Source organism: Aspergillus melleus (assembly GCF_016097325.1).
Source record: "Aspergillus melleus strain CBS 546.65 chromosome Unknown contig3, whole genome shotgun sequence".
Classification (NCBI taxonomy): Eukaryota; Fungi; Ascomycota; class Eurotiomycetes; order Eurotiales; family Aspergillaceae; genus Aspergillus; species Aspergillus melleus.
This window is the reverse complement of record NW_025763372.1, coordinates 1,935,323-1,950,056: the sequence shown is the minus strand read 5'-3', so window position 1 is coordinate 1,950,056 and position 14,734 is coordinate 1,935,323. Positions and strand designations below refer to the sequence as shown.

Genomic DNA, 14,734 nt, shown 5'->3' with positions numbered 1-14,734 from the left:
AGGGTAAATCATACTTTCAAGGCATAGGCACTTACAAGGGATCGGCATGAAGAGCCCAATCCACCAGGTTTTGCATATCGGTTGGCCAGAATGCGAAAAGCTCGTCCATGATCTGTTCGACCTTTTTTGCCATTCCTCGATCGGGATCGTGCGATTGGTTTACGCTGAAATCCGGCAGCCGACGCATGTCGGGGCTCGCAGACGCAACCAGATCAGGAAAGTCGACACTCGAGAGAGAGCTTAAGTGGAAGTAGTGCAGAATGAAGTTCTGCTCCTCCGAGATCATTCTCAGAGTCTCATGTAGCGTACCACCGAAAACCTCGCAAGGTTCAAGCCGGCCGTGCTGCTTATCACCATAGGAAAGTCGCGCACCGGGGGCGGCTTTCGTGGTTTTGCCCCTTCTGACGGTCAGTTTGCGGGCCGCCATTGTGATACCCTCATTCTCCTTCTCCTTTTCTTGATGAGTGAACAGGAGCTCCTGTTCCTCTCCCGTGGGCTTTCTCGCCGCCCGTTTCCATGCCAGGCTATTATCCCTGAATTCGTTCTGGTACGGGAGTCTCGCCTGCTGCTCATAGAGGGAGATAAGAGCGTGCCATTCCGACCCGCTGATTTCTCTCGCAAATAGCATCAAGGCACTATACAACCACAACTCCCTCCGGAAATAGTTTCTGGCCTCGCTGTCAAGCTTCCGAGGATCCTTAGAGGTATTCGCTGCAGCATCAACCCTCTTCTGTTCTGCCGCCTTGTAGGCAATTGCCATGAATTGTTTGAGCCTCTGCAAAAAGGTGTGTGACTGGAAGCGGTATTCCTCTTTCTTTTCTTTGATTGCACGCATCTGCCCGATTTCTGTGTCGGCATACACACCCACACTGCCCTCGCCTGCGCTGTCAACGAGTCGCCTCTTATTCTGCCAGATGTTGGAGTCAATCATAAGCATGGCTTTGTACAATGTGGATAATGCGATCTCGGTGTCTCTCAGCCCGTCTGGGTTGCTGAGAGACGCCTCCTTCAGTGATCGCAGATCGGTCGAAGAAATGGACAAGGTCTTCAATAGATTCTGCAACTCATTGTGGAGAAGTTTCTGGTTGGCGGTTTGCACTTGCAACCCTTGAGATTGCGTCTCTATGTATGCCACATCGTCGTTGAGGGTCTGCTCTAAGATCAGTAAAAGACTTCGACGGGAAACATCCTTGAAGACAAGGCATAGGATGGGGTTCGGGAGTGGGCTTACGTTGAGTTCGTGCGAATACAGAGTAAGAAGATTATCCAGCTCTTCACACTCTTCAATAGTCTTGTCAATCAATCTAGCAAGTTGGTCAACTTTACCCTCCTGCTGTTCAAGGTTACCAAGCCAGCTGGTAGCCTCTACACGTCCGATTTCACGACGGATATCCGCCTCGAGATCCTCGATCTTCTTCTCGTCGTTCAAGCGCCCGTTCCAACCAAGGTCAGTCAAGATGTCATCGAAATCGACCCCACGACCTTCAAGAACACTGGCATCAATACCAAGTGCTTGGCAATATTTAATGGTGTTGTCTTCATGACGTCTGCGACGGCGATCGTGGGGTGAAGGGGACACCGATCTAGCCCGTTCATCAACATCCACCTTAACAGCAGCCCTCGAGGTGTCTCTAGGTTCTTCCGGAATTTCCAACACCGGCACAGCAGGAGCCTCATCCGCGACGGGCTGGGTCACTTCCACAGTCGGTGGTTCCGTTGCCGGAGATGCGGTCGGTGGCGAAGTTGTGGGGACTGGGGGAGGAGTCTCTTGCTCCGGCGTCTCGGGCGTGGCAGCATTCTCAGGTTCTTGATTCGACCGAAGGAATGGGGCTGGCACCACGCCAGTGATTCCATCGGGCTCGCTCATTTCAGCTTTTTGCTTCTTTGCCGCTGCCAATAGCCTCTGGCCAGCTCCTCCTGGTCTCGGTTTGAAAGGAGCCTGGTTTGTTACGGGCTTGCGAAACGCCCCTACCACGTCCTTGCTTTGCTTCTTCTTGATCATAGGGCCAAGTCCGGGTCGATGGGCATCTAGAGCACCATCTCCGGAGGGCGAGGATGGCTCAGGCGGGCTTGAGATGGGAGATACAGGAGCATTGCTTGGCGTGGGTTCGGTGGGTTCTAGTTCTTTGGCGTCATCTAAAGTTGCGGTATCGACTGGGTCGGCCGTGGCTGGAGCACTGCTAGCTCCAGATGAAGCAGGCTTCAATGCCGGCGGCACTGCTGCTGCAACTACTTCAGGAGGCAAGTCGGATGACAGTTCCGAACCGTCGTTATCCCGAGGCTCCGATTGCGTCTCCAGGAAAGGCAGTCTCGGGGGTCCTTCGGGATATCCCCGGTGGCTTCCCGGGCTTTGAGTGACTTTCTGACTTTCAGCAGCGGGTGTTTTGGGGGTTGTTGGCCGGAGACTGTCCTTATTACGCCCGGGATCCGGAGAGCTTGAACTCGAATCATGCGAGCGAAGCATGGGTCTCGGTTCAGGCAAAGGCATTTGATCACGGGACGACGGAGGCCGGGAATCCGGCTGAGAAGCGACTGATTTGCTTTCTTCAAAATCCCCGCTGGGTCTTTCCCGTGGGCCCGTAGGAGATGCGGCTAGTAAGCTGCCAGGGATATCTTTACCTCTCGCCGATTCAGGTGGTAGATGCATAGGGCCCTTTGGCATTTTATTCTCAGGGGCCATACGATCGGCTGATCGGGGTGGTGGCTGACTCCGTTGGTCAACGGGAAACGGCGGCGGCGGCGGGTGTTGGGGCGGCGCAAACGGCGAAGGACCACTTCTCCCAGAATTGCCGGTAGAAGGCCTGGTCATTTGCTCTCGACTTCTCTGGGCTCGTAAAGAGTGTTCTTCGGAGGGCAGTCGACGGGGACCGTCCCGGCTTTGTGCGCGACTTGAGTAAGGGGACTGAGGCCGACCGCCCTGCGGTGAAACCGGACGCGGTGGTGGAATAGTCACCTCAGGGCGCTCAGGGCGCGCAGGACCTGGACCTGGACCCGGACCTCTTGCGTTCGCACCTGGTGGACCCATAGGTGGTGTTCCCGAAGACGATGATCCGGCAAGTAATTGTCGCTCACGATCATCGAAGCCTATGAGGTTCGGCACTTTGCCTCCGGTGTACTTTCTGTAGATCTTCACGAGACTGCCGATGAAAAACTCCTTTTCCTTGGAGGTTCTCGCATGCCAATAATAAGGCTTTCCGACATTGACCAAAAATCCCACGTTTGATGCCCATTGCTTATATTGCTGTTCCATCGGGGATGTTGGTGTCCATGCACTATACGATTGAATTGACGACAGGTCATCAAGCATCCACGTCTTGCCTATGGAAAACGTTCCGTCGTTGTTTTCCCTAGCCTTGTGCATGCGCACCCGCCCGGACCTTCTCACTGCAACAATGATCACTCGTGGTTTCTTGTTCTCCGGGGGAGAAGTCGGCGGAGCGGGGGTGGACGGGTAGGCAGCATCTTCCGAGATGCGAACATGTGTGATGTAGGATTCAACCACTGCGGGGGGTAAAGAGAGAGATGTTAGCTGACAGTTCTTCCAGATCCAATGCGCTTTCAATCATCCGTTTGCCTCTGTCTTCCAGGTCCAGAGTGGTCATAGTTTAGCGCGTAGCCGACGGCAAGAGATGATAGCCCGACCACCTTAACTAAGCCTTACTACGCCGGACATTGAAGACTGGGGCATGACAATTGCTGAAACAACGTCGATAACACGCGCGGGGAGGCAAACCACATACATGAACCGTCATTGTCTTTCCTGGCGAAGCAACTTTGAATGATTCGTTTCTTCTCGTCTTCGAACTTCTCGGCCCTCGACATAGAGGCGTCACCGGGAGCAGGCATCCCCCCGTTGCGACCATCACCGCCTCGACGCGGGTCTCTCTGAGGGGGCGGTAGATCGCCTGGCGGAGGGCCCCTTGGACGATCGCGGCCGTTCATCATTGTTTCTCAGTCTCCAGAAGCCGGGATCACTCAGGAGGGCTAAATGGACATGATCGGGCGAGGCGGACGGAATACAACAGCGCGTTGTACTCGAGAAGGAGGCGACGTCGGCGGGTCGATCCTCGCAGGATATGGTGCTCGAGTAAGAGATTCTGCCGAATTGTCGAGCAAAGCGAAAGGAGCGATTGATATGCCGGCGCTCGGAAGTTGGAGTCGACGGAGGAATGAGGAGCAAATCGTAGGTCGGAGGGAATGGAATTAGCTCATCAGCCAGTGGGACTAACAGGTTGGAGGGCGGAGAGCTCGTGGCCGTTTCAGTCAGTCAGACTGGCAGTACCGACTGATATTTATGTGGAATGGAGGTCGGGCAGTGAGGTTTTCGATTCCTAGAATATTTATTCGAAGTATAGTGCAAATCTTATCTATCAACATATATGACGCTATATAAATAACATGTAGGCAAACCGTCCAGGCACTTCAATACTTCAATATGGCGTACCTCCAGATCACGGGGGGTCCACGTGAGTCCCCATCACCGAGTCCGACATCCGTCCAATGGGCTCATCACATTCCTTTGACCGCCTTTTTTCTCTGTTTCTTTCTGCTTTCTTTTTTCTTTTTTCTTTTTTTTTTTTTTTTTCCCTACTTCACCTTCTCGATCAGGGTGAACCAACACTTCTCACGACATTCACGCTCTCACCTCAGGAATTGCTCACATCTCTGTCACCATGGCTGTGCGAAAGGACAAGAAGGTACTGAAAATCCAGTTTTCAAGGATTTGATAACAGCGTCACTAATAATCACTCTTAATCCAACAGGTGAAAAATGCGGAGTCTCCTCCCGCTCAACTGATCGCCTCGGTCGGTGCCTTTCTGACCGAATTCGGATTCTTGAAAACAAGTACCGCCTTCGCGAAGGAACAGGCTGCTAAGTCTATCGAATCTTCGAGCGATGCGAAGGATGTGCCTTCATTGTTGGAGATCTTCCAGAACTGGGAGAACCAGGCGTCTTCCTCCAGCTCAAGCAGCACGTCGTCGTCTTCGTCTTCGTCTTCTTCGTCCTCGGGCTCCGAGAGTGATGCTGACGACGAGGATGAGAATGAGGCCGCCCCTGCATCTTCTACTGCTTTCAAGCAGCAAGGAACCAAGCGCAAGGCCGAATGGGATACCTCTTCCGAATCAGACTCTAAGAAGGCCCCTAAGACCAAGAAAACCAAGGTTTCGTCTTCCGAATCTTCTTCCTCGGACTCCTCGTCCGATTCGTCTTCCAGCAGCGAGAGCGACTCGTCTAGCTCTTCTTCATCTGATTCGTCTTCCGACTCTGACTCCGACTCCTCGGATTCCTCGTCCGATTCCTCATCCGATTCCTCATCCGACTCCTCGTCTGATTCCTCGTCCGACTCTTCTTCCGATTCTTCCTCCGAATCCGAAGACGACAAGAAAGTCCTGAAAAAGGCGGCCAAGACACCACTTCCCCCTTCCGATTCGAGCTCAAGCGGATCCAGCGATGACTCGTCCTCGGATTCCAACGAAAAGGACACCAGTGACACCAGCGGAACCCTTGAGAACTCCGACAAGCTGGAGCAGGCTCAACAGACTAGCTCGTCGAGCGCCAGCCCTGCTCCTAGAAATGGTGCGGCCCCGAGAAAGCACACTGGCGCCCGTCCCACCCCGTTGGCGTTGCTCAGTGAACAGCCTTACGACCACCATCCCTCCAACACCTACGTGCCTTACGCGTACGCCGAGAAGGCCTACAACGACTTGATCGTCACCCGTGGCAAGGGCTTCACGAAGGAGAAGAACAAGAAGAAGCGCGGCTCGTACCGTGGAGGGCCGATTGATATCACCGGAGGCAAGTCCTTCAAGTTCGATGACTGAAAGTCTATTTTTTCGTTGCGTTCAAGCTCGTCCATTTGGTTTCATAAATGAGGTGTTTTGTTTTTCTATTTCTCAGTTAAATTCTCTATCGGTTTCTATATCTTGCTCTTTCTTTTAAAATCCCCTGTTTCGTTAAAAGAAAGGTTTAATTTCCGAACAAAATAGATATAGATCTGCCTGCATGTCTTAGGCCTTTCTTCATGATTTTCGCTTCGAAAGCAAGGCGCTTATGGAGCTTGGGTCGACTTGCATTCTTCTATACTTAGAGAAATAAATATAGCAACGCAAGCTATCTGCTCGTTTTTCTAACCCATTCATTTTCGGGTGCATTGCGTCTCCAATTCGTCGATGCACGTAATTATATGTTAGTTCCTTATAACAAAAAGCACCAGTACGCTTGCCGAGCCTTCTACCGTTCTAAAATGAGATCAAACATATTAACTATTTATACCCGGAGTCGGCCAGCCATGTCCGCGCAAATGAGAGATATTCCAAAGACATATTCTAATCACCAAAACCTTGGGTATCATGGATCACAAAGAAACACCAAGAGTCATAATGGCAAAACTTTTTTTTTCTCTAATCACGACGTCTCCAAGAGCCGGTCTCCACGCGCGTCCATCGACGATCCCATCCCGTAGCCGACTCGTTCGCGACGTCATCATCCCCAACAGCTCTGAAGGGCTGTTGGGTGCGCAGCGGCGGGAGATGCGTGGTGTTTCTAGGGTCTGGGCGTTCGTAGCCCGAGAGATTGAGAACGTGGTCCAGGGTGGCGGGGTTGTTTTCGATACTCAAATCGAGGTCGATGAGTTCCTGATACCAGGACTGGCGGGGACCCGTGAGGTCGTCCGTGGAGACAAAGTCCAGCCGAACGACTGCGTCCTCGATACCGGCGTAGATGGTCGGTGAGAGAAGGGAGGGAGAAGACATGTTATAGATCGGTCCACGATAATTTCGGGTTGCGCGCCCGCGGGCACGACCCGGATTTGAAAACCCTTGTGCATGTGGAGGCGGGTATGAGAGGAACATAGTAAGGTCTAGATGGGGGGATTTGGCGGCTTTGATGTGACTTTTGTTGGAAGGCTGCTGGTTAGGGGCACTCAGAACAGAACCTCTGGCCTCGAGGGAGTCGTAAGTTCTGGGCATGCGCAGATCGAAGATCTTAAGGACAGCATCTCCCCCAGCACCAACGACGAACTTATCCTGGGTGAAAGGATGAATGCAATAAACCGGATTCGAGTCGGTGATGTCTCGATATGCTGCTTCATACGTCCTATCTGAGCGGAGGTCATGAAGCCTGCACAATCGGCCCAATTCAGTAAATGATAACCCGAAGAACGAGAATCTCAAACGAGTGAACTTACCGGATCACGTTGTCACCCCAAGAAGAAAGAAATGTGTCTCCTTCGGTGCCTCCGAAGAACGGCACATTCAACGGTGCAATGGCACTGACGCTGGTCTTTGGAGCGAGGGCAGCCTGGTCGTCAAGATCCAAGTCATCCACACCGATCCGGCGGCCAGCTGTCACACTTTGAGAAGTGATAGTAGAAATCACGAGCGCGTCGTCAAGTCGTCCAGTGGCCACGGCAAAGCGGTCCGACGACAGAAATCGTGAGCACTTGTTACGTGCAACATTCTCTTCTTCAATAGAGATAGCAGCGAATGGCTTCACTACTTCCTCCCGAGACGTAGTCGGAAAAAATCCGATGGTACCATCAAGGTAGTGTGCCGCAAGAACTGATTCGGGTCCGTCACTCAAGTCGATATGTTGGATGCCGGCAGTATTCGTCAGGAATCTCTGCTTGACTTCGAGGGATCCATCACCAGGGACGATTGCTATGTGAACGAGATCTCCACGCATACGACCGAAGATCAAGTGCTCTTTATTGGCCTCTTTTGCATAATGGCCAGGCTTCAAAAGATGCAACCCGCAGATATCATCGTGGCTGCTGGTGTTCTCCAAATCATTGAATACAAACCATTTCTCATCTTTGTCCGGTCCGAACTGTTTGATACCCACGGCCAGTTCATGGGCAGCACCCCAGGCCACCGTTTCCTGTCGGTTCTCCCATCTGTCGCCATTCCATACTTCATAGCAATCGACAGTGGGACAATAACCATGCGTGGGGTTGTCCTGTCTAATGGACTGATGCGTCCCGATTCTCGCCAGACCGGCAGAAGGCAACACAAATCGACCGATGGCAGCATTTCGATCCAAGGCACGAGAGCGGGAGGTCAAGGCCTGAGTCGCATCCTTCCAGAACGGAGGAGTATCAATGCCAGGAAAGCGGTGCTGAATAAAAGCGCGGAAAATGCGCCAATCTTCAGTGGAGAAGAAAGCATACAGGCGTCGACAGGTTTGTGAAAGATTCACCAGAGCACTTGCAGTGGGCAAGTAACTGGCAATAACATACACTATCTCAGCTGGAAGAAGAGATAGCATTTTTCTGGTCTCGGGATATGCCGATGGGCTCTCTATGTATAGAGTGTGAAATATATAAGAAGAAATGCAAGATTTTTGAGAAGATGACGTGAGAAAGAAAGAAACGATGAGCAGTTCCTTGGAATTGCTGAGACAGCAAGGAAGCTCACACCACAGCTGTAGGATTGTTAAATAAACAAGTCAAAACAACAAGACGTGAAGAACTGCCTGTTGAGGTAGGGCACTGTGGGATGTTCACAACGTTAAGCCCTGTAACGATGCGATTGACGACTCATAGTCCCATAGTGTGTGGATCTTCACACCCATATGGTAAGCAAGGCTCTTGTAGAATGACTCAGAGGACAAACAGTCACCTTTTCAAGATATTCGCCACTAGTTTCTCTTGAAATTGCACAAGAAGGGAGGAAGATGGAATCGATATCCAATGTCCCAGCGACAAAAGCCGAACAGTGGCCGGGAATTATGTCATCGGGCCCTTATCGCTTAATCACGATGGATCTCGGATCGTGCTTGCGTCGACCGATGACCGACTCGCTATTGACCATTACTAAAGTGGATTTCTCTCTTTTTTTGCGGGGGAGTTGTTCTCCTAATGGCAGGTCCAACCTATCGGAAGGTTTTATCGAACCGAACTGGGGAAATTAGCGGTGCCCCCCGTGGTAGATAAGGGTCCTCAGTGCCTGATCCTTGAAAGAAACCTGAAAGAAAACCCTAGGACTCAACCTGAGGAGTGATCATCATGGCCCTGTCCCCGGTGACCGCTATAGTGAGCGCCTCCCTGGTGCTCTTCTTGCTCTACAAGTACATCTTGCATCCGGTCTTTCTGTCTTCATTGTCGAAAATCCCGAATGCCCATTGGACAGCCCCGGTTTCCCCGTTATGGATGCTGTGGAAACGATTCCAAAGCGAAAACAACCGGACGATCCATGCGGCCCATGAGAGGCTAGGGCCGATTGTGAGGCTGACCCCCTCGGAGATATCGATCAACTGTGTGGAGGACGGCATCAAGACCGTCTACTCGGGCGGGTTTGAAAAACATGAATGGTATCCGCGGGTCTTTGGATCCCTGGGGTAAGAGACGATCCACTCGCGCTCGGTACATCCGACGAGCAGCAATAGATAGTACCAAGAACTGACGCCTATACAGAACAGTCAGCATGTTCACCATGACTGGAAGCAAGGTTCATTCGACTCGAAAGAGGATGTTGTCGAATATCTATAGCAAGTCGTACTTGCAGTCATCGCCTCACATGCGTCTGATTTCCGAAACCATCATCTTTGACAGATTCCTGCCCATGATCCAGGAAGCTGTGGCGGCCAAGACTCCCATTGAAATGTACGATCTCAATCAGGGCGTCACGATGGATTTCGTGTCGGCATATCTATTTGGCTTGGCCAACGGGACCAACTTCCTTCAGGATCCAGCTTATCGGAAAAACCTACTGTCACTCTATCACTCCAGAAAGAAGTTCGAGTTTTATCACCAAGAAGTTCCAAACACCTTGTCCTGGCTCAAGTTTTTCGGGATCCGTTTGATCCCCTCATGGTGCGACGAAGCCAATGAGGTACTCGATACATGGTGCCTAGGAATGTGTGACAAGGCAGAGCAAAATCTGGAATTGACCGATCTGAACATTGAGCCTGTCGTGTACAAGCATCTCAAGCAGGCAATGGCGAAACAATCCTCCGGCACAAAGAGAAATCAGGAGAGTCTCGAGCAGGAGCGAATTGATATCGCTTGTGAACTATATGATCAACTCACGGCCGGATTCGAGACGAGCGCCGTTGCGCTAACCTATCTCCTATGGGAACTCTCCCAGCATTCCGAGTTGCAGCGAGAACTGCGCGAAGAACTTCTTACCCTAGAACCGAGAATCCAGTATCCTCGACCCTCGACCTCCGCCGGACTGCCATCGGCCAAGTCCGTTGACTCTTTGCCTCTCCTGGAAGCCATCGTCACGGAGACCTTGCGCCTTCATGCCCCCATTCCCGGAATCCAACCGCGAGTGACTCCGTCACCATCTTGTAGTCTGGCCGGGTATGAAGATATCCCCGCCAACACGCGAGTGAACGCGCAAGCTTATTCGCTCCATCGCAACGCGGAGGTATTCCCGGCTCCCGAAACCTGGCAGCCTAAACGGTGGCTCAAGAGCAGCAACTCATCCTCCGACATCGAGGAAATGAAGCGTTGGTTCTGGGCATTTGGCAGTGGCGGCCGAATGTGCGTGGGGAGTAATTTGGCCCTGCAAGGTAAGAGTGCCATGTATAGATTTCCCTTTCTGTAGGCTTCAGAGCTGACAGCCTGTTCATTCACCAGAAATTAAACATGTAGTTGCCGCGATTTACACCAACTACAAGACCAGCATCGTCGACGACGACAATATCGAAGCAATCGATGCTTATACGGTCAAGCCTCGAGGGGAGAAGTTAGTGTTGAATTTTGAAACCGCCTAGTGTTCTGTCCGGTTTTAAATTATCTTCCTTGCTGCGTTCCAAACTGTATCCGGTTTTCAGAAAGAAGAACATTCTCGTTTTCAAGATATAACAAGTAATAATATACAAGATGCAACATATACAGAAAGAGACCCCTGCCTCATCTCACACAATTCAAGAAACGCACAGCAACCATGTATTCGTAGTTTGCCCTCAAAGATCAAAATCCAGAAACTCCGGGTACGCGATATTTTCTTCGAAACCATCAACTTGGCGGCGAATAGGCAGACAAGGCTCCTAGCTAGAACCAGAGACCATCACGCCAACCACTACCCCTTCAGTAACCCATTCATTGTTTTACCCCCGACAATTTGCGCGCAGACAAAACCGACATCTAGTTCTTCTTCTTCGGTCCAACAACCTTGGGGTACATTCTCATGAGGTGGTAGTTGATGGTGTTCATGCCGGACTTCTTCTTTTTCTGTATCGCCCGAAGAGGACATCGTTAGCATTTATTCATCCGTGGATTTGTATTTCAGGTGGAAGAGCGCTCAGAATCGGTCGGGGGTTGAGTTGGATTGATTCGATTCGCAGCAAGACACGTACCGGTGCGTCCATGCATTGTCTCAGTTGCTGTTCGAGAGCAAAGCAGCCCTCCGAGGTGTAGCCGGAAGAAGCCCAGCAGCCTAGGAAGGTAGTGGATTGGTTAGCTCTTGGATTAATTTGGATATGGGTCGATAGCACCAGGGAGTGCCGTTGTAGGAAATCCTAGCGAGTCGACCGCAATTGAAATCGTCCGTCCAGTATAGCAAGGGTAGTGAGCGGGGTAGGATCTAAACGTACTCAGCATCGACGACATCACCGTCAGGCAGGGATTGCCCTCATTCTTGTTCGGATGGCGGATTCGCAGGTGAGGGATGGTCTGCAACCGGACGGGGTTGAGTTTGGTCGAGGCACCTTTAGGAGGCATGTTGACGAGATGAAGCCGGGGACGCTGATTCCCTAGCAAGAAACTAAACCAAACAAGAAAAGGAAAGGAAAGGGAGTGGTGAGAACCGGCAGCGTCGCAAACCGAGACAGACGAGGGAAGCCAAAAGTTGCCCTTCGGAGGTGAAGGCGCCAAGAAACGTCTGTTCCGGCAAATTTGCCCGCGGAAGTGGCTGACGTAAACATCCGCCGCGGTCTCGCTCGTCCTCCGTTGAGCAAGTATACTCGACCTCTTACTATCGCCACTCTTGCAATCTAACGACCTTCGTCTTCTGTTTGTCGATTGACATACTTCAACTGGGCGGATCAGATATGAACAGAAAACATGTGGGGGTTTTCAATGTCAACAGTCTCGTGACATTATACGCACCGAGGAATCATACAGTCGCAAGGCCGTTCTCGACAGTGTATCGGAGGCAAAATGCAAACGCGAAAGCCCAGAATGACATCGAGCCCAATCAGTCGCGGGAGGGAACCAAGGAAGATGGCGCGATGGCTAGACGGCTGTCTGAGATGACAGAACAAGCCATGCTGGAGGGGGGGCACTCTGCGCGCAAAAACATGCAGGAGGCGGGGTTCTCGGAAGACCTGAAGAGAGAGTTGGAGGAGCGCATCGCTGGCAGCGCCTTCAAGAGTGAGCATGCTACAGCTCATTCCATTGTGGACATGCCGGTAAGTTTCTTTCTTTCCACCGCAGCTCTCAAACCGCAGGGCCCGGTGAATATGGTGCTAATTGACCCCAAAGGCGAGCGCAGGTCAAGGAACTCGCGATATTGCCGGAGCCCAACCGTGGAGCGGTTCGGAAAACCTCCACGACGTTACGCTACGGATGCTGGATAGCTCGAAGAAGTCGATACGGACGCCCTACAAAATCCCTCAACCCAATCCCGTCGATATGAGAATCTCCCCCAAGCCCAAGAAATCGGCAGGCCTCCGTCTCGCCGAAGCCAAAGAACGTACCTCGACATATACACACAGTCAAAGCCCTGGGGTATCGGACCATGAGCGCGAAGCTATGCGGAAGGAGATGCGAGAACGTTTCACCCCCGGTGCGCGTCCGATGCCCGTCACGATCCAAGGATTGACATCGCTTGCGAACGAACGGATAGAAGATGCGATTGCTCGGGGGCAGTTCGACAGGATAAAGCGAGGGAAGGGTATCAACACCCAGACCGATCATAACGCAAACAGCGCATATATCGATACCACCGAATATTTCATGAATAAGATGATCCAGAAGCAGGAGCTCGTACCGCCATGGATTGAGAAACAACAGGAATTAGCGAGAGAGGTTGGTCGATTTCGCGAACGTCTCAGGGCGGAATGGAGACGGCATGCTGCCAGAAAGATTGCCAGCCACGGGGGGTCTCTTGAGGCCCAGATCAGACGCGCGCAAGCGTACGCTGCTGCAGAGGCTCGCCTAGTTGAAAAGGCCAATATCGAGAAATCATTCCAGGGTGGTGCTGGCTCCCAAGCTCCTTCGACAGAGCTGGAACATAATCTCTCTGAAGTCTCCGCCTCGTTGGCTGATGAAGTCCCCAATACTTCGACGCTAGAGACATCGAGCATCCCTGATACGGAAGATGCTAGCCGGTTGCCGCATCTACCACCATTCCGAGATCCAGAGCATCTTGCAATTGAGCGGTCGTTCTACGAGCTCACAATCAAGAACCTCAATACACTTGCCCGTTCATACAATTTGCAGGCACCGCCTGTTGCTCAGAAGCCTTACCTGAACTTGGAACGCGAGCTCTCCGCATGCTACGCCGACGTGGCTCCCAGTTTGGCAGAGGAGATCAGGAGACGGGCGACCGAGAGAGCCCGCACGCCCGAGTCAGTGGGCTCCAAAGCCAACGGATTGCTTGATTCCCTTAGCACGTCTCCTACGGTGAACGTGTACGAGGAGGACCAGGCGAAAGGCTACGGGTTCAAGCAATTCTGGCGGGATATGTTTTCAAAGAAGGATTAGACTTGGAACAGCTGTATATATCGGGCTGGTATGTATATTATGTAAATACAATTGACGTGTAACGAACAGGCTTTACTCCGATGAAGTGAGGTATGCCGGGAACAGGCCGCCCGGACGCCAAACATTGGCAGCTGTCCCATGGTAAAGATAGACTCCTCTCATGCATGTGTTCTGCTAAGGATAATCACCGCCCAAGTTGTCGGTATGCAAAACCAAAAACAAACGTCTCCGGGGAAAGAATCTAAGGTTGCGCCATCTCAAGATCGCCCTCACGCCAAACGGTCTTCCAATCCTTCCAGAGCGGGATGATCGTTTTCAGTTGAATATACAGTCCCCATGTGTAGATGAGGGAAATTAAGGTTATAAAGAGCGGGCCAAACCAAGCGCGCAGCGACGAAGACGGCCGGAAGGTCATGAGGAAGAAAAGACTCAGAATTGCCGTCGTCAGACAAACCATTGTGGAGAGCGTTGCGATGGCTGCACGGGAGATGTAATATTTGGTCTTCGTCCGATGAGGCTCCATGGCCAAGCTGGTCGGCTCCGGGCGCTGTCGTAGGTAAATCGGTAGACGAAAACTCGCCATGGAGACAGTCGAAAGAGCGCCCATGAGGGCTATGGTGCCGACGTCCGAAAGCACGCCGGGCTCGTCCCATCCGTCATCTTCATCACCCCCGTCGTCAGAACAAGCAGGCGATATCTTTTTGCCGGAAAATTTCTTGCCAGACCAGACTTTCTGGCCGGTCGGTTCGTCCTTCATGTCCGCCGAATCTTTCTCATCCGAGAGTCCCTTCTGATCAGTCGGGCTAGTGACAGGAACCGTGATCACTGGTGCCTCGTACTCCGTTGTCGGCGATACATCTCGTTTCATCGGAATGATGAAATTGTGCCAGGGGACTTTGGGCCATTCGCCGTTCGACCAGCCCGCCTGAGCCATATCGGAGTCCCCAAATGGGAGACGAGAGATGAGCTCGACGTCGCCGAACCAGATCTCGTTGATGGCATTGCCGGGTTGGTAGTAGTTGTCGGACCGAACGCCATTGACGGCAGAGACATTTTGGCCCATGACGAGGTGTAGAGCGG

At 52.1% G+C, this 14,734-nt stretch overlaps 7 protein-coding genes across 7 annotated transcripts; 3 read left to right on the top strand and 4 right to left on the bottom strand.

Annotated features, from left to right (window-relative positions):
* Positions 1–31: 31 nt before the first annotated feature.
* Positions 32–3,945, bottom strand: LDX57_005717 (GTP-Rho binding exocyst subunit SEC3; the record flags this gene model as incomplete). The annotated part of the gene is made up of 2 exons (XM_046087403.1): positions 32–3,501; positions 3,741–3,945. The coding sequence occupies 2 exons, from the start codon at positions 3,943–3,945 to the stop codon at positions 32–34; spliced, it is 3,675 nt and encodes a 1,224-aa protein (XP_045943370.1).
* A 656-nt stretch (positions 3,946–4,601) lies between these two features.
* On the top strand, positions 4,602–5,822 carry LDX57_005716 (nucleolar and coiled-body phosphoprotein 1 family protein; the record flags this gene model as incomplete). Its single annotated transcript, XM_046087402.1, has 2 exons — positions 4,602–4,697; positions 4,764–5,822. The coding sequence occupies exons 1-2, from the start codon at positions 4,674–4,676 to the stop codon at positions 5,820–5,822; spliced, it is 1,083 nt and encodes a 360-aa protein (XP_045943369.1). The 5' UTR covers positions 4,602–4,673.
* A 579-nt stretch (positions 5,823–6,401) lies between these two features.
* Positions 6,402–8,265, bottom strand: LDX57_005715 (uncharacterized protein; the record flags this gene model as incomplete). The annotated part of the gene is made up of 2 exons (XM_046087401.1): positions 6,402–7,119; positions 7,187–8,265. The coding sequence occupies 2 exons, from the start codon at positions 8,263–8,265 to the stop codon at positions 6,402–6,404; spliced, it is 1,797 nt and encodes a 598-aa protein (XP_045943368.1).
* A 739-nt stretch (positions 8,266–9,004) lies between these two features.
* LDX57_005714 (cytochrome P450) lies at positions 9,005–10,719 on the top strand (the record flags this gene model as incomplete). Its single annotated transcript, XM_046087400.1, has 3 exons — positions 9,005–9,336; positions 9,413–10,515; positions 10,583–10,719. 3 exons carry the CDS (start codon positions 9,005–9,007, stop codon positions 10,717–10,719), a joined length of 1,572 nt encoding a protein of 523 aa, XP_045943367.1.
* Positions 10,720–11,092: 373 nt separating this feature from the next.
* On the bottom strand, positions 11,093–11,668 carry MRP10 (mitochondrial 37S ribosomal protein mS37; the record flags this gene model as incomplete). The annotated part of the gene is made up of 3 exons (XM_046087399.1): positions 11,093–11,179; positions 11,305–11,384; positions 11,542–11,668. 3 exons carry the CDS (start codon positions 11,666–11,668, stop codon positions 11,093–11,095), a joined length of 294 nt encoding a protein of 97 aa, XP_045943366.1.
* A 578-nt stretch (positions 11,669–12,246) lies between these two features.
* Positions 12,247–13,654, top strand: LDX57_005712 (DnaJ family domain-containing protein; the record flags this gene model as incomplete). Its single annotated transcript, XM_046087398.1, has 2 exons — positions 12,247–12,357; positions 12,431–13,654. 2 exons carry the CDS (start codon positions 12,247–12,249, stop codon positions 13,652–13,654), a joined length of 1,335 nt encoding a protein of 444 aa, XP_045943365.1.
* Positions 13,655–13,895: 241 nt separating this feature from the next.
* Positions 13,896–14,717, bottom strand: LDX57_005711 (uncharacterized protein; the record flags this gene model as incomplete). The annotated part of the gene is made up of 1 exon (XM_046087397.1): positions 13,896–14,717. The coding sequence occupies one exon, from the start codon at positions 14,715–14,717 to the stop codon at positions 13,896–13,898; it is 822 nt and encodes a 273-aa protein (XP_045943364.1).
* Between the last annotated feature and the right edge of the window lie 17 nt (positions 14,718–14,734).